General features: G+C 42.6%; 1 protein-coding gene across 5 annotated transcripts in view; it reads right to left on the minus strand.

Annotated features, from left to right (window-relative positions):
* Window positions 1-22,882, minus strand: part of Ppp3cc (protein phosphatase 3 catalytic subunit gamma) — a 74,915-nt gene extending 52,033 nt beyond the window's left edge. For 2 of the 5 annotated variants that reach the window (XM_075950011.1, XM_075950008.1), the window contains exon 1: window positions 22,596-22,881. In XM_075950011.1, coding sequence (XP_075806126.1) covers window positions 22,596-22,644 — 49 coding nt within the window. In that variant the 5' untranslated portion in view covers window positions 22,645-22,881. Of the gene's footprint in view, window positions 1-22,434; window positions 22,563-22,595 lie in introns of those variants that run through there. The other 3 variants (XM_075950010.1, XM_075950009.1, XM_075950012.1) reach the window with 3 other exon arrangements.
* Between the last annotated feature and the right edge of the window lie 455 nt (window positions 22,883-23,337).

The raw sequence follows: 23,337 nt of genomic DNA on the forward strand, positions 1-23,337 counted from the left end.
TCTTTTTTTTTTTTTTTTTTTTTTTTTTTGGTTTTTCAACACAGGGTTTCTCTGTAGCTTTGGAGCCTGTCTTGGAACTAGCTCTTGTAGACCAGGCTGGCCTCGAACTCACAGAGATCCGTCTGCCTCTGTCTCCTGAGTGCTGGGATTAAAGGCATGTGCCACCACCACCTGGCTATAATCTTGTAACCTGCTAACCCGATGCCTTGATTTTGCAACTTTCTTTTCCAACTCCAAAAAGTCCACATACCTCTTCCACGTGAACACATTATTCAGAGTACAAAGGTTGATTCTATCAATTTGGCAAGACTTAAAATCACTTAGAAGACAGACCTCTCAGTATATCTGTGCTTCCAGAAGAGACTGAGGGGGTACAGCCCATCCTCCAAAGCCAGTGGCACTCTCCAGCAGGAAAGTTAGGATAAAGCGGCCCAAGGAAAAGGTAGTCTGCAGCTGCCTTGCCCACCTGGCTACTGCCACCATCAGATTCCAGCTTCCTCAGCTTCCCAGCACTGTCTCTTCCATTGGTACTACTAAGGCATCTAGCTTCATGGACTGAGCAGCTACTGAGTTCTCAGACTCTCCACCATACACATGGCCAACATCAAGAGGGACCTATTACATAAATAGGGACCAATAGGAACCTATTACGTAAATCAACCTAATCTCCTTTTATAATATATATTTTGTGTGTGTGTATACACACACACACATTTTACTGATTCTGTTTTCTATAGAGCCAAGACTATATGAAAATTGGTACTGAGAAGTGGAGTTGTTAACTATGATTACTTGGCCGTGGGGTTTTTAGACCTCAGAACTGGTTTGCAAGAGGAATTTAGAAGAGTTTGGAGCTGTGAGCTACAGAGATCTAGAGTGCTGTATGCTGAGCTTTAATGTGGAATGTGGAAAACCAGAGTGTTGATAGAAATGTAGTCACTAATATCTCACCTCTTGAGTTCTCAGAGAGAAACAAGGATTTAAGCAGGAACCGGCACTGGGATAGAGAAGGATACAGTTTCTGGTCACAATACATTCTGGAGGGGAAAAAATCTGGTTGCTTTCTTCCTGTGTCCTGAGAACTTTGAGTAAGGATGAATTAAAAGGTAATATACTAGAGCTGGAGAGATGGCTCAATGGTTAAGAACACTTACTGCTCTTGCAGAGAACCTGAGTTCAATTCCCAGCACCCACATGGTGTCTCACAACCATCTATAACTCCAGTTCCTGAGGATCTGATGCCTTCATTTGACTTCCAAGGGCACCAGGCATGCATGTGCACATAGACCTTTTTTTAATAAAGGCAATAGGCTAAGAATTTTCTAGTGGAGGAAATTCCAAGACAAATTAACATCCAGGCTACTGTTTACTGTTCTTAGATCTACAGTGAGAGAAGAAACATGAAAAAAAATGTGCTGTCTGCTGAGGAAGGAGTGATGTGGGATGCCCTTCTGTATGCTGAATATGTTTTATTACCACTGGTTAATAAAGAAGCTGATTTGGCCAATAGCCAGGCAGAATAGAGTCAGGTAGGAAATCCAGAGATACAGGGAGAAGGGTGAAGACAGAGAGACACTATCCAGTCGCCCAAGGAACAACATGCCAGAGCACCACTGGTAAGACATGGGCTACATAGCGACATGCAGATTAATAGAAATGAGTTGGCTAATTTAGTTGTAAGAGCTAATAAGCCTGAGCTAATAAACAGTTTGTAATTAATATTAAGCCTCAGAGTGGTTATTTTTAAAAGCGGCTGCGGGACCAGGTGGGACAAAAAGCTTCTAGCTACAAAGGAGTATGTTCAAAGTTGCAGATAAGGTGGTGCACACAAAGTAGTTGTAATTACCGTAAGAGATTAGCATCATTAAAGAGAAACCTTACAGTTTGCACTGGGACAACAGGAAAGATACTCAATAGCCCGACTTAGAAAAATAGAAAATCTTTTGAAAGAAGAGGCTGAACTAAGAATGCAGCTGAAGGGGTTCTCCCCTCAAAAACAACCAGAGAAGTGTTTCCCAGTTCAGCCACGAAAGGGCACAGAATCTATGACAGCTGCAGGAGGGAACCAAACTGCAGCTGGAGCTGCCAGAAGAACACAGCAGCGCCATCCACACAGTGATGGTTTTGCAGTGAAGCAAACTTCAAGAGTGAGGAGACCTCGAGGCTTACAGCAGAGGGCAGAAAGCTTCTATCACTAGCGGCTTTCCCTCTGCTTCCTAACTGGACAAAATGGGAGCAGCTGCCAGCCACGCTTCTGCCCCAGCTCCTGCCGCCACGTCTTCCTGCCGTGGCACGCTGCATCCTCTACTGGCAGCCGAAATGAACCCTTCCTTCTTAAGTCACAGCAATGAGGAAAGTCACACAGGAGCAATCTGGATCTTTACTTCTGGACCATGACCACCATATTTGACTCAGAATCAACTATCTCTTATTTCCTTTGACATGAGAGATAGATTTTATGTTAACAGTGGGCTAATATAGGAAATAAAATAATAACAACAACAATAATGTAAAGGGGCTATATTGAATAAAAATAAAATACAAAAGTTTTGCAGAAGTTTAGGACAAAGGCCCTGACTTGAAGGTTTACAACAGAGTAGGTCTGGCCACCTGTCTCCAGATGTCAACTGAAGACAGCTCAGTGATGAAAGGCAGACCAGAGCCATGTTCCATGGCCACATTAGGAAGCGGTCTTATAGAAATGAGGAGGCGCTGTTTGCACAGCTGACAACACAGGCAAACTTGATCAGGGTGGTCTGGTTGGTCATTATCTTGGTCTATCCTGCAAGGTTCTGTGGGCTACAAGGAGGTCTTTACTGCTTGAGGAGGGCAATAAAGTTCTCATCAGGAGATCATTCTTACATAAGAGAGCAGCTTCAGTTCCCTTCACGGGGCAACTGCTCCCATTTAGCACTTACTGGGGTAGTGTCATCAGTGTGATCTGTCTACAAAATTCTAAAATTTAAAAAAAAAGTATCTTAGACACCCGTGTCTTCATTCTTGTATTTTACAGAGAGGTTAGGTAAATTTAAGACTAATAATGAATTTTATATTAACAGTTTTTAAGTGTGCGGAGCTGAGCAGGAATCTGACTTGAAGTTTAAGAAAACAAAAAGAGACATACCAAATGAAGTCAGAGATGCCAGCACTTTCTGGCTTTCATTATCAACTGTGCACCTACAATGAAGCGTTGGTGCTTTTTAGCAAAGCCAATCTTTTAAGTTCCTATACAAAGTAGTTCAGATTCAAGAAGCTCAACACTGGTCCACGGGGCTTGGTGGAACATGTGTGAGGCCCTGGATTTGAGTTTCAACATTTAAAAGGTTAGAAAGAACCAGAGTCAGGATGGAGAAAATAGATCTAGAGAGCACTTAGACTGAACACAGTGGAGAGGGCTGGCACTTCTGATACTATGTGCTCTGGACAATCTGCACAGATCTTTAGTTGTTCAAAAATCAAACTGGTCTAAAGAGGAAGACTTTAAGAAATATGAAACCATGGTTTTGAAATAAGATAATTAGGGCAATTTCCTTCATTAGTTTCCACTAAACACACACACACACACACACACACACACACACACATACACACACACTAATGCCGATAGCTCTGAGCTGAAGCACGACTGTATTGATAAACTTGTTAGTTAATACTTTCCAGCTAGTATGTGTCAGGTCACCTTGAGCCCTCCTCTTTCTTACTTGTTTATTTTGGATTCTGGCCATGCTGGTGATCAGTTCAAGGCCTTGTCCCTGCTAGACCTTCCTCTACTGATGAGCTACTTTCTCTAGACCCCCAGTTTTGTTTTGTTATTAATCATCTTTATTTACGTGTGTATCCACTTTGACCCATTTTGAAAATAGTTTTGACAAAACTGACTATAAAGAAATTAAAGTTTTCTTTTGAAAACAGAAATTTTTCTTTATGAAAAGTGTGTATCATAATTTATCCAAACATTTTCTTACTGTTGGATAGACTATTTTAAAATTTTTTTACTTATTGTTACAAATTTACATTGCTATGAACATCCTTGCTTCGTTGCTCCTTTTGAAAAGCATCTCTCTCTGTAGCCCAGGCCAGCCTTGAATTCTAGACCATCCTGTTTGAGTCTCCTAAGAGTTTGAGATTCTAGGCCTGGCCCACCACACCCTGCTAACCTCCTTGTATATTTCTGTCCCCAAATCTTTGATTTGTTACCCTTTGATGGGTATTTAAAAGCCAAATATCAATTATTTAATGTAACCTAACAAAATGTTCCCAAATACAGTGACTTAAAACAATAGCCCCGTATTCTCTCATAGACTATGGACTGTGAATTCAGAAGACACAGCAGGACTGACTGCCTGTCTGTCTCAGTTGACACTGGTCATCCCAAAGCTAGAATCTTCTGAATGCTGCTCACTCACTCATCCAGTATGCCTGTCAGCTGAGGCTCAGTCCGGGTTTTTGATGAGAATACCTGCATGGCCTTTCATGTGACAGCGTTCCAAGGACAAGCATCCAGAAAGAGCAACCCAGAAGGAACAGAAGGAAGCTGTGTGCTTCACACCACAGCCTCATGTGCCACATCACACCATTCCCAACTCAAACTGTCCCAGCATTCTCAAGCCCACCTGGGTTCAAGGGGAAGAAAAGCAGATTCCAGATATGTGGTCCAACTCTGTGAAAGCCTGAGGCCAGTGGCTGTGGTTCAGAGGAAGATGAGGCCCCCAGTTCAGTCCCCAGTACTGCCTAGCCCTACTCCCAAAAGCTAATCCTTGAGGTTAAAATTTTCTTTTTATAGCCTTTAAATAACTGTGAATATTTACTTTTGGGTTTGATTTTGTTAGGTTGGTTGGTATTTGTTTGTTTTTTGAGTAGCGGTCTCATGACAATATAAGTTTGGAGGTCTGATACTCAATACACAGACCAGGCTAGCTTCAACCTTGCTTTGACTCTCCTGTCTGCCTGCACAGTCAGGGATTACCAGTATGCCCAGTTTACAAACAGTGTTCTGTTACAAGAGGTGGAGCCAGACTGATGCACATTCCTGCAGCTGCGCATTAAGTATGCTCAACCATGAGATGCTCCCCCAACCCCACACATACACAAGAAACTAACACTGGCTGCCTTTTTAAATTAAAAGAGAAACTGCAACTTGTACTACACAATGACTCATAAAACAGATAAAGTAAGCACACCAAACCAAATGTGCATCACAGATTACAAGACCCTGGGTGGATCCTTCATGTCCCAGGAGAAAACAAATGAATTCAAAGGGAATTGCAGGAACCAGATTCAACCTAACACTGGAGCTTGCAATGTCTCCCAACTCCCTAGCTTACACGCACACTAGTTCTACCTAAAACCCGACACCTGCTACTGTTCTAGCAGCAGCACATGATGGGTGCCTGCTCCTTTCACCTGGTGGGTGCCTCCCTTTTACAGAGACTCAGTTTCTTCTGGATCTTTCTGATTGTTGAAACATGTAAAGTAAATCTGCTCCCCCCCCCCTTTTAAGATTTTGAGAGAAAAACAACAGGGCAAGCAAACTGTCAGTCTCGTCTCTTTTGCTCTCTTCCCTGTGGTTCACGACTCTAGATCGGCATAGACACCCACGCCTTCCTTTATTGTCGGCACTATCAAGACCTTTACCCATGGCCATCACCAAATACAGAATAGTTACTTATTCAGATATTTGTAAAGGTAAACAATGCAAATCAAATTAAAATTATAAAAATTTAAAAATTATGGACTGGGCTGGGCGGTGGTGGCACACACCTTTAATCCCAGCACTCAGGAGGCAGAGGCAGGCAGATCTCTGTGAGTTCGAGGCCAGCCTGGTCTACAAGAGCTAGTTCCAGGACAGGCTCCAAAGCTACAGAGAAACCCGGTTTCAAAAAAACAAAAACAAACAAACAAACAAAAAAAGCAGAAGTAAAGACAGAGAAAGAAAAGAGAAGCCACAAGCTGCTTGAAATCCTCTGGACATACTAAGACTTGCATAACAGACAAATTGAACTAATGCAAATCCCACTGTGTAGGGCAAGCCACCCAAGCTCAAGCACTGTTCTTCAGCATCAGACCCCCAAACTTCTCAACTTTCCTAATGTTGTTATCCTTTAATACAGTTCCTCATGTTGTGGTAACCCTCAACCATAAAATTACTTCCATTGCTACTTCACAACTGTAATTTTGCTGTTATGAATCACAATGTAAATATTTGGTATTCAGTTACCTGCTATGTGACCCCTGTGAAAGGGCTGAGACCCACAGGTTGAGGACCACCACCCCAGACACTCAGGATCCTAGTCCACAAACTCATCTGCAACTTCAAGGGAGCTCTTGCAGACTAAAGGCAAAACCACTCCAATCCGATTTTAACCATCCCCGCCCAGACTACTAACTTTACTTCAACTCCTTTTATACCTTTTACAGACTTCCTGACTCCACCTTTCAGGGAATGGCATTACTTTCTACAATAAGCTAACCGAATAAAGCTCGTTTTTCACCACCCCATGTTCCGGGTTTTCTGCAGTGGTGGGGTTTACACTTCTAAGAACACAACTGATGAGATTTTTACTAAATACCTCTTAAAATTATATAAGAATATAGTTATTAATAAGACAAAAAACAGGGCTGAAGAGATGGCTCAGAGGTTAAGAGCACTGACTGCTCTTCCAGAGGTACCGAGTTCATTCCCAGCAACCACATGTAGGTTCACAACTATCTGTAATGAGATCTGGTGCCCTCTTCTGGCATGCAAGCATACATGGAAGGAATGCTGTATACATAATAAATTTAAAAAAGACAAAAAAATAAATAACTTTAGACTCGTATTTCATTCCATTGTAAGTGAATCAATCAACAGTAATGCTACTAATATTCAATCTAGCTGTATCAGAGCACTGCTGGATGTCAGAAGACAGGAAATTCACTGTTTCTATAAGCTTCAATTATCAAGTAATTCGGGTGGTAAAGAGCGTGAGATCTGTAACTTACTGGAAGCAAACTGCAGGTCTGGTGAGATGCTCAGTACCTTTCAAGCACAAGGTCCCGAGTCCAGTTCTTAGATGCCACACTGAAAAGGTGGAGGGCAGAGACAGGTGGATCCCTGGGGCATACTACCCAGCAGGCATGGTCTATGTGGTAAGCTCAGGGCTATTGGGAGAGTCTGTCTCAAAAAGTAAAACCAAAGCTTTATGTGGTGGTGCAAGTCTTTAATCCCAGCACTGGGAAATGGGTATGTGGGTCTCTGAGTTTGATGTCAGCCTGGTCTACAGAGTGAGTTCCAGAATATCCAGGGCTATATAGAGAGGTGCTACCTCAAAATAGTAATAATGATGATGATGGAGGCTGGAGAGATGGTTCAGTGGTTAAGAGCACTGACTGCTCTTCAATTGGTCCCGAGTTCAATTCCCAGCAACCACATGGTGGCTTACAACCATCTGTAATGAGACCTGGTGTCTTCCTTGCTAGCAGTACATTGTATGCTTAATAAATAAATAAATAAAAATAATGATGATGATAACAACAATAATAGTGTGTGTGTGTGTGTGTGTACACATGCACGAGCAGTATGAGATTTAACTGCTGAGCCGTCTCTCCTGCTCCCAAAGATTTCTTAAAATCACAGATATTTTATATTGAGCAGGAGATACAGCTCAGTATTAGAACCCTTGCTTAGCATGTACAAATCCCTGAATCTGATCCTAGTATCACACAAAACACACACACACACACACACAGAGAGAGAGAGAGAGAGAGAGAGAGAGAGAGAGAGAGAGAGAAATGTAAAACTATTTTTTTAATTAAGGAGCATCAAAAAATACCACAAACCTCTTCAAATCCCACCAATTAGAATGACCACTGTTAATATACTAGTATATGCATTATTATATTTGTTACTTGAACATATTGTTTTATAGTCAGTTATGCTGTAGACATATCATCTTTAGTTTAGTAGTAAGCTACTCAAATTTTCTTGTGCAAATAACAATTCATAATCCTGTGGTTTTCAGAGCTGGCATCATCTCTTTAGTTTGCTGCTGTGAGATACTAAAGTGTTGGCTTTGTTAATAAGAAACAATGTGTCAACAAGCTAAAAGTGACCAGTGTAGCCTGCTCCCTTCTGAATAATCAATAAGGACTTTGGTATCTTTGGCCTACTTTTCATACATATGGCTAATTTACAGGTCTTTAAATATGGATGACAAAAAATATAGTCATATATTAAAGCTAGCTGGAACCCTGTTATATGTAGTATAAGTGTTTCCCTAAAACATACCTCTAAAAGAAAGAACTTCAACCTGGGCAATATTCAAAGCACATCTTACCTTTCTAAAGCAATCTACATATTATCTCCACAGGAGGGCTGTCTTTTTCTTTCAGACTTTCAGCTAAATTTCTCAGTAGCCTATCATTCCCACAGCCTTGTTTTAACCAAAGTAAATTATCTGCATGAAATCTGCATTAATTTTATAGTATAGCCCCACAAACACTTTTCAAAATAATTTTTTGCTGTTTAAGGACCTATGTGTCTGATAATAATTTTTGCACATGTATACATCTTTATACAAAGCATTCCCATCACTTCCCAAATCTCTCCTTCTAGTAAGGAATCGTGGTTTACACCTGTAATCCCAGCACTGAGAGGGCTGAGGCAGAAGGCAGAATGATTAGGAAAGCTTTTGGCCAGTCTGGACTAAATATCAAGACCCTTTCTCAAAAAAATAAGTAAATGGATAGGGCTGGGGAGATAGATGTAGATGTCTCAGTGGTTAGGAACACTTTCAGAAGGCCAGAGTTTGGTTCCCAGTACCCATACAGGGAGGTTCACAATTGCTTGAAGGGATCCAGTGCCCTCTTCTGGCTTCCTTGGGTGTGTGCATGTGTCCCAGTGGATTACAAGTGCTAGCCAGCACACTTGGCCTTTTACAGGAGTGCTGGGAACAATCTCTGGTCCTCGTGTTTACATAGCAATCCTTTATCCACTGAGCCATCTTCCAGCTTCCTACTCCCTAATACATAAATTATTACATTACGTTATGGCATGGGCTGGAATGAAAATAACCTAAGAGATCAGTAAGGTCTAGTGTAAGCAACAACTATATATACAAAACAGGACAAATAGTTCAATGCAAGATGCAAAGTAACAGGGAAGGGCTTATATGTCATAAACCTGAATCCAATCCAATTTTTACAGAAACTAAAATAAAGTTCAGAACTTCAACTATTACTAAATTATTTCCAATATACTTCATATCTGAGTTACACACACACACACACACAAAAACTGTAAGAAACTTGAAGCTCTAGTTTAAGAGAGAGCCAAGATAAAAATAATTAAACCATTACATTTACCTTTCTGGTGTCGACATCAGTATGTGAAACAGGCCACAAACTCAATGAACCCTTTGCTATAATAATGGGACATTTATTCTTCTGCTATTTATTTCCAGACTCACACTATTGACCTCATCAATTTTATTTAAAAGCAACAGATCTGATCAGGCATGGTGGCACACCCTTGTAAGTCCAGGGAGGTGGGGGGGTAAGAATCAATTCAAGAGCCTCAGCTACTAAGCTAGTTTGGGGCTACCCTGGGCTATGTGAGACTGTCTCAAAACAAACCAAAAAAATGCAGCAAGCTTTGAGGAAATAAGTCCACTGGCCACCAACTAACATCATATTCCTTACTAAGAAGAGCTAGGAAGGGAATGGTGCATGGGATCACACTCTGTTTCTTTTATTTTTAATATATAGTTTATTTACTATGTGCATTGGTGTTTTGATTACATGGAACCTGTGTGAGAATGTCAGACCCCCTGAAACTGGAGTTTCGGACAGTTGTGGGTGCTGGGAATTGAACCCAGGTCCTCTGAATGAGCAGCCAGTGCTTTTAACTGCTGAGCTATTCCTCCAGTCCCCATACTCCATTTCTTTATGAAGCTTAAACATTACATTCTATCTCTTACACCAGGTGGAAAAACTAACAATTCAATTCCAGCCATCCAGTGTCATCCTTTTAAAGGCTGAAAGATGATATATTACTAACATAAACACTCAATACCTCATAAAGCTACGTTTCTATCCCCAGCCAGGAATGCTGGGTAATAATGATGTTTGTTAAAAGTGAAGTTCTGGAGTCGGGTAGACAATGAGCTAGAAGGGTTGTTAAAGTAAAATCTAAGATCCTAAGGAAAAACACTAGGGAAATAATTACATTAATGTCAGTAGTTATACACATTTATCTATATCTCACTGCATGGTAGCATGTGACATAAATTAACACAGGAGTCTCCCCTGAAGAACCTTACATTCTAGTTAAGATAAAACAATTCACATAAAACAAAATAGAAAAGCCCATGACCTGTATGATAGAACATGCCTATAATCTCAGCACTTGGGAGGCAGAGGCAGAAGGATCATCTCAAGTTTGAGGCTAACCTGGCCTATGTAGCAAGTTCAAAGTTCCCTACCAAGAGGCTACCTGAAAACAAAAAGACATAACCACAAATGTGAAGCACACACGTGCAGAAGACCACACAGAGCCCCTCAGCACAGAGGCAATGCCACCCCTCGGCAGTCTAGCACGGCCTGTGAGCTGGGAAAAGAAGACTACCCGAGTGCGTCTCAGCACAGCAGTCAATGCCACCATTGGGCAGACTAGGACGGATGGTGAGGGGGGAGAGCTGATGGCTGCAGGAGCGTTGACTTTCGGCAGCACCATGTTCATTTACTATACTATAAGGAAATCTGTTTAGATGTCCTTCAACTCTGACACAAAAGTTAAAAACAGATACACTAGAGGGGAGAAAAGAGAAAATTCTGGACACATATGTAATACACTGTACATATGGAGATTTTAAAATTTTTTATTTTCTTTTACACATATGAGTGTTTTGCCTATAGGTGTGCATATGTACTATGGGTGTCCCTGGTGCCTGCAAAGGTCAAAGAGGGAGTTCAATCCCCTGCAACTGGAGCTATGAATGGCTGTAAGCTACCATGCCAGTACCAGGAATCAGACCTGGGTCCTCTGTAAGAACAGCCAGGACGCTTAACCAGTGAGGCATCTCTCCAGTCCCGATATGAGTATTTAAAATAAACTACTTTTAAAAATAAAATTTGTTATAAAGTGGCACAGCAAAAAATATAAATACCACATACCAACTGTATTTTTTTTTGTTTTGTTTTTTTTGTTTTTTTCGAGACAGGGTTTCTCTGTAGCTTTGGAGCCTGTCCTGGAACTAGCTCTTGTAGACCAGGCTGGTCTCGAACTCACAGAGATCCGCCTGCCTCGGCCTCCCAAGTGCTGGGATTAAAGGCGTGCACCACCACCGCCAGGCCACATACCAACTGTAAAATATAAAATATTCAACTTTTCCATACCCATTTCAAAGTTTTGGTTTCATTATTCATTTTATTTATTTATTTATTTTGATGTAATTTCTCTATGTAGTCCTGGTTTAATTTTATTTTTAATTATATGTATATAGAGGTATAAATGAGTGCAGTCCCCTCAAAGGCACCAGATTTCCTGGAGCTGGAGTTATAGACAACTGTAAACTGCCCAATATAAGTGCAGGGAATTGAACCTGGGTCCTTAACCATTAAGCCATCTCTCCAGCCCTCATTTCAATGAAGAGAAACCCCACAATGCTATAAATATATAGCTCAATAAGTCTTCTACTCCTTCTTCCTCCCCACAGGTTAAATAGGACCTTAAAGTGGTATATTCTTCTCATGTGTATATAACGTTGTTACTAATGTATTTTGAATTTTTACACAAATACCTTTTTTATCTAAATGGTACTACATTATGCATCCTTTTGCAACTTATATTTTTAGACTAACCAGTGCTTTCAAGACTTCTCTGGAATGGGGCCAAGGTGCCTGTGTTTTTCATCATGGTTTTTACTAACTCCACAGGAAACCCAGCTTTTAACCACCTGTCAGTTTCTGTCACATTACTTCAGTGCTTCCAACTCAGAAGCAAAATCTTTATCAAACCAGACTTACAAAAGACTCAAACTATAAAGCTGAAGTTTTGGTGTCGCTATAAAGGAGAAATAACATAATAAGTTTTATGTTGATGGTATTGTTAAATAGCATTTTACTGTTTTACATACGCAAATGCCAGGAAAGTCATCTACCACTGAGCTAGGCTCCCAGCCCATTACACATCTTGATTGTGGTGATCTGTAAGCAAGATCATGAGTAAGCAAGGCATATAATGAATACATAGACACACACAACACACACACATGCACATGTACACATACACACACACACACACAAATAGCAGGGGATCATAAAAAAATAACCACCTCTGGATTTACGCCAATGCCACTCTGTTGTTTCGAATATAGGACTGGGGTGGTGTGTAAAGTTAACACTATGGCCAAGGCGGACTTAGTAGAGGGGTGTGAGGGGTTCTTCTATACATTTTCTTGTAACATTTATGTATAATTATCAAAGTGAAAATTAAATTTAAAACTAAGTTTTTAAACTAAAGTATACTGAGAAAATTCTGCAACCTTTTTGACATAACTTAAGTGGCTATAATATATACCTAACACAGAAACAGTGTAAGCAGTATAAGCAAATAAAAGTAAAATCTAGTTAGACTGCATCAATGACAAAAGGCCACACGGGAGATGACCACTGTAATCTAAGATATGAAAGATAAATCTAAAAAGCTACTGGCCTATAGGTGGCTATTTTTAGATTACCGTATGTTCGTACCTCACGGGACAGGAGGATATGTCTAAATAGCTATCTCTGTTCACCACAAACAACTCCGCTTCGTTTCTATTTTAAGCCGGCAAACCTGCCCTACATTTGCATGCTTGTCTCCTAATCTACTCACCTGTCTTTCCAATCATGAACTAGGGGGCTAGCTTAAATACTGAAAATCACATGTTCTTTTTAGATTCTTACATAACTTACTGAACAAGGAATTGACTGACTTCAGTGACCTGACAAGCGTTCTTGGAGACCACTCCCTCTGTTCTGATGCTCACAGAACTCACTGTCAAAGAACAGCTTAGAAGTGGCCCTCCGAGAGCTAATCAGTCGGTGACAGTCCACAGAAACAGTAACATTTTTCTAGAAGGCATGAGGAGTATTTATTTCTTAGGAGGCTAAGACAGGAAGATAATGAATTTGAGGCCAGCCTGGGAGACTTAATGAGACTGTATCTCAAAAAGAAATAAAAATAAGAGGAGAGGCTAGAGAGATGGCTCAGTGGTTAAGAATGCATATTGCTCTTACAGAGGACCCAAGTTCTAGGGCCAGCTACTGAGTAGCTTACAACCGTCAACAAATTAAAGCTCCAGGGATCCACTGGCACCTGCACTCACACGTGCGCTCTCTCTCTCTCTCTCTCTCTCTCTCTCTCTCTCTCTCTCTCCCTCCCTCCCTCCCTCCCTCCCTCCCTCCCTCTCTCTCTCTCTCTCTTAAAAATAAATCTTTAAAAAGGAAAGCCATGTTTGAGTGTTACAGTGTTACAGGCGGTGTAGTTATTTAAACAAGGGTGTTTGCACGTCTGAGAACTAGGCTTGCTGGGAGTGATCCCCCATCTTTGTAACTGAATGCCTATATATACCTCTAGCACTTGAAAGGCAGAGGAGGCAGAAGGCAAGAGGATATCAAGGTCAAGGCCAGCCTGAGACTGCTAGTAAGATCTTGTTTCAAAAAGGCAAAGATAAGAGTCGACAAGATGCTCCGCAGTCAACGCTCGAGCTGCCAAGCCTGAAGCCCTGAGTTCCATCCTAGGGATTCCTACAGTAAGAGAGAACCAAACTCTTCAAGGTGTCCTCTGATCTCCAAAAACATGTCCCGGCCTTCCTGTGTGCACCCCCTCCCACCACCACTAGCAAATAAATGCACAGATGTAACACTGTTAATTTACTGCAATCACCCATCAAAAGACCCCTCCCATCTCTATCTCAAACTCTGTACCCTCTGGTCCACAGCTTCCACAGCTCTATAGTGACACCATATTTTTTCCAGAACAGTGTAGGATGGTCAAAATACCCAACGGGGGTCGAGGGAGGGGGGGCAGCTCAGTCAATAAAGTGTTTTGCTTTGAAAATCTCAGTTTGATCCCCAGAATTCATGTAAACCCCTGTGTGTGACTGGTAATCCCAGCACTAGGGAAGCTCTCTAGGGCTCACTGGCAAAGCCAGTCTAGCCTAACTGGGAAGTGGCAGGCCACAGAGAGACACTGTTTCAAAGAAGGATGATATTTCTTTCTCAGTATTCCAGAGATTATGCTCTGGCCTCCACATGCATGTAAACCACATCTACATAGACCTTACAAACACATGAGTCTCCACATACAACAACAAGAACAACATAGTAGTAATAATGATAATATCTTTACACCAGGCAGTGGTGGCCCACACCTTTAATCTCAGTATTTGGGAGGCAGAAGGCAGATCTCAGAGTTTGAGGCCAGCCTGGTCTACAGAGCAAGTTCCGGGAAAACCAGGCTAGACAGAGAAACCTTGAGTCAAATAAATAAATAACTAAAGCCTGGTGGTGGTGCATGCCTTTAATCCCAGCACTTAGAAGGCAGAGGAGGGCATGAGCTCGAGGCCAGCCTGGTCTACAGAACAAGTTCCAAGACAGCCAAAGTTGTCACTAACAATTTTATAATAGCCTTGTATGGCTAACCCCACCTTTATTATGCCAGCCCACCCCACTTTACTTTTAAACAAAGCCTAGCCATCCACATTCACATACAAATTAAGTCTTATCTTTTGAGCCACTGATCATCATCCAAGTTTAAAAGATTATTAATTTTCAGAGTGTGGGAGCAAACCTTTCACACCAGATGTGGTCTAGCTTAGTCATCCACTTTTCCACAGGCATTAGTCATAGGCAGCTCCACGGTTCTAATGTGTTTCATTGTGTGGAAGCTATAAGTGCTATACTCCATGAGTACATTCCAAGCAGTGTTTAAGCTTCTAAATATAACCAAATATGTGTTCAACATAGTAAGAGTTCATCAATACTTGTTTATGAATAGACAGATTTCCAAAATTCTATGTATACTACAAAAAAGGACATTTCACCGTTTTTGTACTTAAGTATTTTAAGTTATTTCACATGCCAGTTTCCATAGAACAGTTTTCCTGTCAAAGTTCATCAAGATTTATGATCATCACCCACCTCTGTGCTGGGACCTCAAATATGCTAAGCAAGCTCTACCAATGAACTGCACCCCCAGGGCAAAATGAATTTAAAGAATAACTGCCAGCATTTACCAGGTGCCCACAACGGGAACTGTCTTGAGCTCTTCACATACACCCTTCTTTAAATTCTAAGGTCAGTTCTAGCTCCTTTTTTTTCTTTTCTTTTTTTTTTTTTTTCTGTTTCAAGACAGGGTTTCTCTGTAACTTTGGAGCCTGTCCTGTAGCTTTGGAGCTCTTGTAGACCAGGCTGACCTCAAACTCACAGAGATTCTCCTGCCTCTGCCTCCCAAGTGCTGGGATTAAAGGCGTGCGCCACCACCGCCTGGCTAGGTCCTAGGTACCTACAATGGGAACTGTATTAAGCTCTTCAAATACACCATTCTTTAAATTCTGAGGTTAGTGCTGGCTCCTATTTTAAATCTACAGCAAGGAGTAATAACTAACAAAATCAGCAGGCTGTAGTGAGCCGAGCACATTCTCTTTCCTACACTGTTATCCAGAACTAAGATTCTTATAGTTGCACTAGAACATTTCCTAGGGACCCAACCATATTCTGCTTTAAGGATATACAATTAGTGTGAAAATATGGGGAGGGAGTGATGGTGGTGGTACTGAACACCAGACCCAGGGTTACATACATACTAAGCAAGCAGTCTACCACTGAACTACAGTGTGCTACATTCAGCATGAAAACACTCCCAGTGTTTGTAAACTGGGGCTAGGGAGAAAGCTCAGTGGTTAAGAGCACTTGTTGCTATCGATGAGGACCTGGGTTTAGTTGTCTGTACCCAGTGAGTGGCTCACAGTGATCTGTGACTCCAGTTTTTTTTTTTTTTTTTTTTTTGGATTTTTCGAGACAGGGTTTCTCTGTAGCTTTTTTTGGTTCCTGTCCTGGAACTAGCTCTTCTAGACCAGGCTGGCCTCGAACTCACAGAGATCCGCCTGCCTCTGCCTCCTGAGTGCTGGGATTAAAGGCGTGCACCACCACCGCCCGGCTTGTGACTCCAGTTCTAAGGGATCCCACACCCTCTTTTGGACACACATGGTGTGCACATACATACATGCAGACAAATGCTCATACACATAAAAAGAAATAAATCTTTTTAAAACTTTTGTGGCATTCATAGGAAATAACAAATAACAGCCAGCAATGGTGATGGCAATGGGGGTGGTAAAAGCAACATCTAAATATATATATATTTAACTGTGCGTCTGCCACGGCACTTTGGAGAGTCTATTAATCTTTCCAATTACCCTATAAGTTCTTCATTATCCCTCTTCCAGACAAGCAAACTGCCCAGCCGGTTTGTCCATGGCCATGCAGTCACCTACTAAAAGGAAGAATTTGAATACAGGTAAATATGACTTTGAAGTCATGATCTAAAGTCATTTTTGCTTGCTTGTTTTTGTTTCTCGAGACAGGGTTTCCTTGTGTAGCCCTGGCTGTCCTAGAACTAGATCTATAGACCAGACTGGCCTTGAACTCAGAGAGATCCTCCTGCCTCTGTCTTCAGAGTGCTGTAATTAAAGGCGTGCGCCGCCACCACCTGGCTTAAAGCCATTTTTCTTTACATCCATCTAGTAGAGGATAAACTTATCAGAAGTCCTCTCAGCTGAATCTTGAAAGATAAATGGGCGAGGCGAGTTGTAGAACAAATTCTGCACGGATGCACAACACCCAGGACCCACAAGCAATGGTTAACAGGTTGGAGAAGAGAGATAATGAAGAGGAAGTGGAGAGAGAGGTTGTAGAGGTTTAGCATGCAGGGTGGTACTGTTCACCGACTTAGAACCAATCCTCCAGACAGGAAGTACTCAGGAAAGAGCCCCGGCTTGAGAAGAATCTTTACATTAGTCACAGGTCTAAACAGCTGGTGTAAAGGGCTACTCAATGAGTAGGAAGAGGTGAGAGGGAGGAAGCAGGCTACTCAGAAACCACAAGTCCAGCTCATCTCATCCCTGGGACTGGCTCTGCCATGAAAGGAGAGTGGCTTCAATGACTGTGAGCTTGTCACTTAAGCCAGTGACTAACTGGGTAAGTGGAGTGCTAACAGGACAGGAAATAAGCTTAAAGAATCCTTTCTCCTCTACTCATGAACAGTTTTAGTATCTATCTCAACCATTTGCCCTTCACTGCAGTCTAATAGAATAAAAAAATTACCACTGCATGTCATTTATGTGATATTTTAATATTTTTATTATTATAGATTTTTATTATAGATATCCTTGCTATCCTTCTTAAATTTGTTTTTTAGTTTTTAAAATTTTATTTTATGTGTATGATTGTTTTGCCTGTGTGCATATATGTGTGCCACGTGCATGACTGATGCCCACAGAGATCAGAAGCAGGTGCCCTGAAACGGAGTTACAGATGATCGTGAGCCACCATGTGGGTGCTGGGAACCAAGCCTGGATCCCCCATAAGAGCCACAAGTGCTCATAACTGCTGAGTCACCTCTCCAGCTTCTTATTGGAGTCAGTCAGCTGCCCTTGCACTCACCTCTATCTCTGGCTTCTGCTTTACCTGCCTTCTCTCTCCTCTTTGGTGAACTGCAGATGTTTCTTCAAGCACTGAAACTTGGAAACTATTATATTCTACAAGTGGCTGTACCATGAGGGTAGGAAGGAGACAGTGAGCCATGTGTTCATTTCCACTAGTCATTTGCAATTAAGTAGTTCCAAAGAAAGACGCCCCAAAATGACTACAAATGGCACAATTAGCTGAATAATTCTCTTACAGATTGTGCATCTAAATATTAAACTTTTTCCAAAAATGTTACCCTAAAGGAAGTGTTCTATTCCTACTACCAAATATGGCCTAAGAAAGGACTTCAATTATCTGTCACTTTGAGTCCTTAGTACTTCCCTCTTAACTCATCTGGTAACTTAGAAACTTCATGTGATCCTAAGTTATTAGAGTGGGCACATAGCTCAGTGCCACAGCGCTTGCCCAGCATGTACAAAACTCAAGGCTCCATCTCCAGAGCTGAAAATAAACAAACAAGCAATAATGTTGCTTTGTAGAAAGCTGTACCATCAAACGTCACAACCAATAACATAGGCTAAAGAGAGCAGCTTGTCCCCGCTCAAAAAGGAATTAAATGTCTACAATGTCCTTTCGAGTTCTATGCAGAGGTATGATTCTCAATAGCGACAACTTCAAGAGTCTTAGAGTTTGCAGTTAGTAACTACAGCTGCAAAGCAAGCACAAAGCAAACCCTGCTGGCAAGTACAAGTGCATACTAAGTCTTATTTACCTTGAAAATTCATAGATGATGGTTTTCAGGATTGGTATTGTGCTACCCCACTGAAAACTTAAGGAGCCAATAATATGTGTGATTTGTTTTCTTTTTAATTCAAAATTCCCCAGAGATTGAAATGAAGAAGCATATTAAAAGAAGCTGTTCTGAGCATGAAGTGTTTGTTCTTTTCACCTTCCAAATTTCATGATTAGCACGGTTCAGACTACATTTAAAAGAAAAAAAATACTTAAAAACACCTCATGACATAAATGAGGAAGACACCAAGAGAAAAAAAAAACTCCAAATAAGAAAAGAAACTTGAAAATTGGAGGGGTGGTAGTGTCAAATGGAAATAATTTCATAACTCAGTTATTTGAATTCCTAGATCTCTGCCCCAGATATCAGCAGAAAGACCACAGTTTGCAGCTTCTGCTTCAGAGGTTCAGAGAAATATGACTTTCAAAGAAGAGAAACAACTGAACACAAGGTACACTGTAGATAGCACCTAATAACACTTAATAAGTTAGTGAAATCCAAAGAGCTTTTAAATATAAAATAAAGCACAGAAAAACTCAGCCACCAAACACTGGACAGTTCTCCTCTTCATCCTTATGGACAGGATTCCACTCATATAAGCTCTGTATTTTGAAACAGGTGTTTCCAGACTAGGGTAAGGTTGTTTCAATTTGTTTTTTACAAGAAAATTCTGTTATATAAATTCTGTTATAATTTCATCTGCTTCCTAACCTTGGCCTTTCTCAACTGCTAATGAATTCTCTCCTAACCAGTTACATGGCTGGAGATCTAGTACAAAGTGGGGTACAATGGCACACACCTGCAGTCACAGCACTTAGGAGGGCGAGGTGGGGGGACTTCAACAATTTGAAGGCCAGGCAGGGCTCCATAGCAAGATCATGGGGCAGGTGGATTGATTATGAAACTGCTCTCAAGCTTCTCAATATTATCTTAAGTTTCCACAATCATTTTGTCATTTATATGATGCAGGCTAGACAAGAAAATGACTATAAATGAGATTATTAATCAGAAACAAGTGTCACTAAAAAGGCAAAAAGTTGGGTGTGACATCAAATGTCTTTGATTGAAACCCTGGAAGGCAGAGGCCAGCCTTGTCCACATAGTGAGTTCCAGTCATGGCTCTACAGTGAGAGCCTGTCTCAATAAATAGACAGATAAATAAATAAAGTTATGATGACAGGCTGGGCTGGAGAAAGGGCTCTTCTGTTAAAGGCTAAGGCTTACAACCAAAGGATAAAATACTAAAGTGAAAACCATTATTTCTGATACTAACCAAGAAAACCACTAGTACACACACACAAAAGGCAACTCCCCAAATAAGGCCAGAAGCAAGAGCAAAGCAGGTTTTTCTACCTCTTCCGGTTTCTGAGAGCCGCATTCAAAGGACATTTAAAATACAATCACGCCCACCCACCCACTCTTCTTCAAGAGTTGCTCTCACAGAACAATTAAGCAGACTTTAAAGTTAACAGGAAATAACACAACCAAAAATAACGGGTGTGGTGTCGCCTGTGACACAGATTTGGAGCTGTGAATAAGTGCAGCCCAGCTGGCCAGGCACAAGAGCATCAATCAGGTCAGACCTGGAGCCCAACAACGTAGGCCTTTCCTGTTCACATGGCTTGCTTTTCTTTCCTTCTTTCCTCCCTCTCTTTCTTTCTTTCTTTTTTTTAAGATGGGCTCTCAAGCTACCTACACTAGCCTCTCTCTCACTTTGTAGCTGAGAAAGACCTTGAACTCCTGATACTCTTGCCTCCACCTCCCCAGTGCTGGGATTACTGGCAGGTATCACCGTGCTTGGCCTCATGCCCAATTTTGTTAAAAGCAACTTCAACTATTTTAAACTTCAGAAAAACCAAAGAAGAGTTACCCAGAGCTGGTCGGTGGTGGCGCACACCTTTAATCCCAGCACTCAGGTGGCAGAGGCAGGTGGATCTCTGTGAGTTCGAGGCCAGCCTGGTCTACAAGAGCTAGTTCCAGGACAAGCTCCAAAGCAACACAAAGAAACCGTGTCTCGGAAAACGAAAAGGAAAAAAAGAGAAAAAAAGTTACCCAGAATCCAACATTGCTGAGGTCAAGTGCTAATGCCAAAGTTGTTTTATTTATTAGATTTTGGTTTTTTGAGACAGGGTTTCTCTGTGTAGCCCTGGCTGTCCTGGAATTAACTCTGTAGACCAGGCTGTCCCAGAAATCACAGAGATCTGCCTGCTTCTCCCTCCTGAGGGCTGGTATTAAAGTTGTGTACCACCACAGATCCAGAACACCCAAAACTACATAGAGAGACCCTGTCTTTTTTTTTTAAAGGCTTAAACTAGGTATGAAGTTTACACCTGTAATCCCAGCACTTAAAACTGCAATAGGAGGGTAACCATGAGTTTGCCTGGCTGGACAACAGAAGGAAACAAACAGGTCTTGAAGGTATACAGCATGTGGTAATTTGTAATTCTGCTAAAGAACAGGTTTGTATCATATCCTAGACTACGAAGATGGCATTCACTTAGCTGTAAATACACCTAGCAATAAACAGCACCTGCACTTTAACTACCTTTCATTCCACTTCTGCTTAAGAGTCCTTTTAAAGCGTCCTTTATACATTGTGGTGGAAATAACTGGTTCAAAAAGAGATTAGACTTTGAAGGTCTGAGGGTGCCCCTAAGCCTTGTTCAGGCCTCATTTATCCTGACTTGACATGGGATTCAGGTTTAACTGGTTTCCTTGCCAACTTCAGCTGAGAAGCAGGCACATTTTGACAGAGAGCAGTGCTAGAAAGAAAAGACCGGATGAAACACTAAAATGGCAGAGTGGGGAGAAGTCATTCTAATGCAGGAGGAAACTGCCAACACCCTTACACAGTCGACTGCACTGGCCACAGGAACAGTACAGTTCAGAAGTTGATGTACATACGATGACCTTATTCCGTCAGACAAGGTTGTGTAAGGTGATGTCTGTGTATAAAAAGAGGCATATATCCCCTTCATGGGTTAGATGCTATGAAGATTTACACTAAAACGGTCAGGGCACTCCAGGACTAGTTGTTAAAGGACTAACATCCATTATATGAACAATTGACTTTCCCTACTGACATCAAATTCTAAGGACATAAGTCTCAAAAGTGACATATGTACTGTCCGGCAAGGCAGATAACCAACATTTATGACATTAATACTGCCCTTCTCTCTGTGAGCACTCAGTAGCGCCCCCCCTTTAAAAATTATCGTTACTAATCTTAGTTTCCTTTCTCCTAATATCAAAATGAAACGGGGGAAGAAGGTATCTTAATAGTTTTTCTCCCACTGTGATGAAACCCACCTCGCCCAGAAACAGCTGGTCTAAGCATATTACCTTCTTAGAAAACAGTGCTTTCGAACCAACTATAAATACAAAGCGAGGAGGAGGGAGGTCTTACAGTCGGACAATAGAAGCATATCAGTGGTTACGTTTGACAGGTCCTCATGGGTAAAGGGCAGAAACTACACCACAAAACTCCGCAAGATTGAGAAACCAACACTTTTATATTTTCTTCTCATAGTAACAATGAAAATAAGATATAATGGTAGACATCTCAATCAGAGGTTATTATTCACCAAGTCCCTACAGCCAACGCGAAAACAGAAGACCCACATGTCAAGAAATCTGTCAGCTCCTTTAAGCATCATTAAAAAGATTTGTGTTGTTATCACAACTATGTTTCTTTTAGTAAAAGCGGTGACTTGTGATATCTAGAGAGAGTGGGCCAAACGTGCACATTCTACGCACCACACCCCTCAAAAAAAAATGTAAGGGTTAGGCAAGGAGCTGTCAAAGAGAGAGCTGAGCCTAAGAAAAGGCACGACTGGAGGTGAGTCAAGAGAACTCCCTGCTCACACATCCCCAGACAGCCGTCTCTAGACAGGAGACGAGGAAAAAGGCAATCGGGAGAGAGCGCCTGGATGCTGTTGGGAGTGGATGGCGGGCGCGGTCGCTCTACCCACCTCCCGCTAGGTACCCGTCCAGCAGTCACCGAGGACGCCGGCGGACAGCCGCCCGGTCCTCCCCGCGCCCTGCAGCGCCTCCCGCCGCTGCCTCCATCCCCGCTCCTCGAGTCCCCGAGCCGTCGCCCGGCGAGGGCCGTTCCCCGCGGCGCGCTCGGCACCTTTGATGACGCGCTCGGTCGTGGAGATCTGAGGGCGCTTCCCGGACATGGTCTCCTCCCGGCTCCGGCGGCCCGCACGACGCGAGCCGCCGCCTTCCTCCCCAGCGGGCTGCGCTCAGCGGGCCGGCAGCCACCGTGCCGGGCCCCGGAAGACGGGGCGTCCTCGGACGGCTGCGGCCGCAGCGCCGCTCCCTCTCTGAGGCGGCGCCCGGCGGGGACGACCGCGTCGAGAGCGACGGCGACCGCTTCTGACGGACACAACTAGGGAGACCGCGGCTGCGCGCGCCCGGGGCCCCCGCGTGCGCGCCTCCGCGCTCACAACTTCCCGGCGGCCCCGCGTGCCGCCGCCGCCGCCCTGCGCACGCGCGCCTCTCGGCTTTCCGCGCAGGAAACTCGCTGCCCTAAGTCAGCCTTGCGATGGGTAGATACTCCTTGCCTGCTGCTGGCCATCCTCACCCCGACCCGTAGCGTCTCAAACCAGCCCCTGGGGCAGCTGCGATCTTGGAACCAGGCCGGCGTCCTGACTCTCGGAGGCACCGAGCCTGTGTCGCCTCATCAGAGACAGTCCTGTCTTCTCTGAATGCTTGCCTCCTTACCACTGGGTCCCCACCTACTTTGTCTCCAGAAGAAATTATCCATTCTACGCCGCTCTTCAGATTACTCTCTTCCATTAACCACCACCCCGAACCTTGAAATTCCCTAAGTCAACTTCATGTTTGTTACAGGCAGCTTGTACTTAGTA

The sequence above is a fragment of the Microtus pennsylvanicus genome, chromosome 15 (genome assembly GCF_037038515.1).
Source record: "Microtus pennsylvanicus isolate mMicPen1 chromosome 15, mMicPen1.hap1, whole genome shotgun sequence".
NCBI lineage: Eukaryota > Metazoa > Chordata > Mammalia > Rodentia > Cricetidae > Microtus > Microtus pennsylvanicus.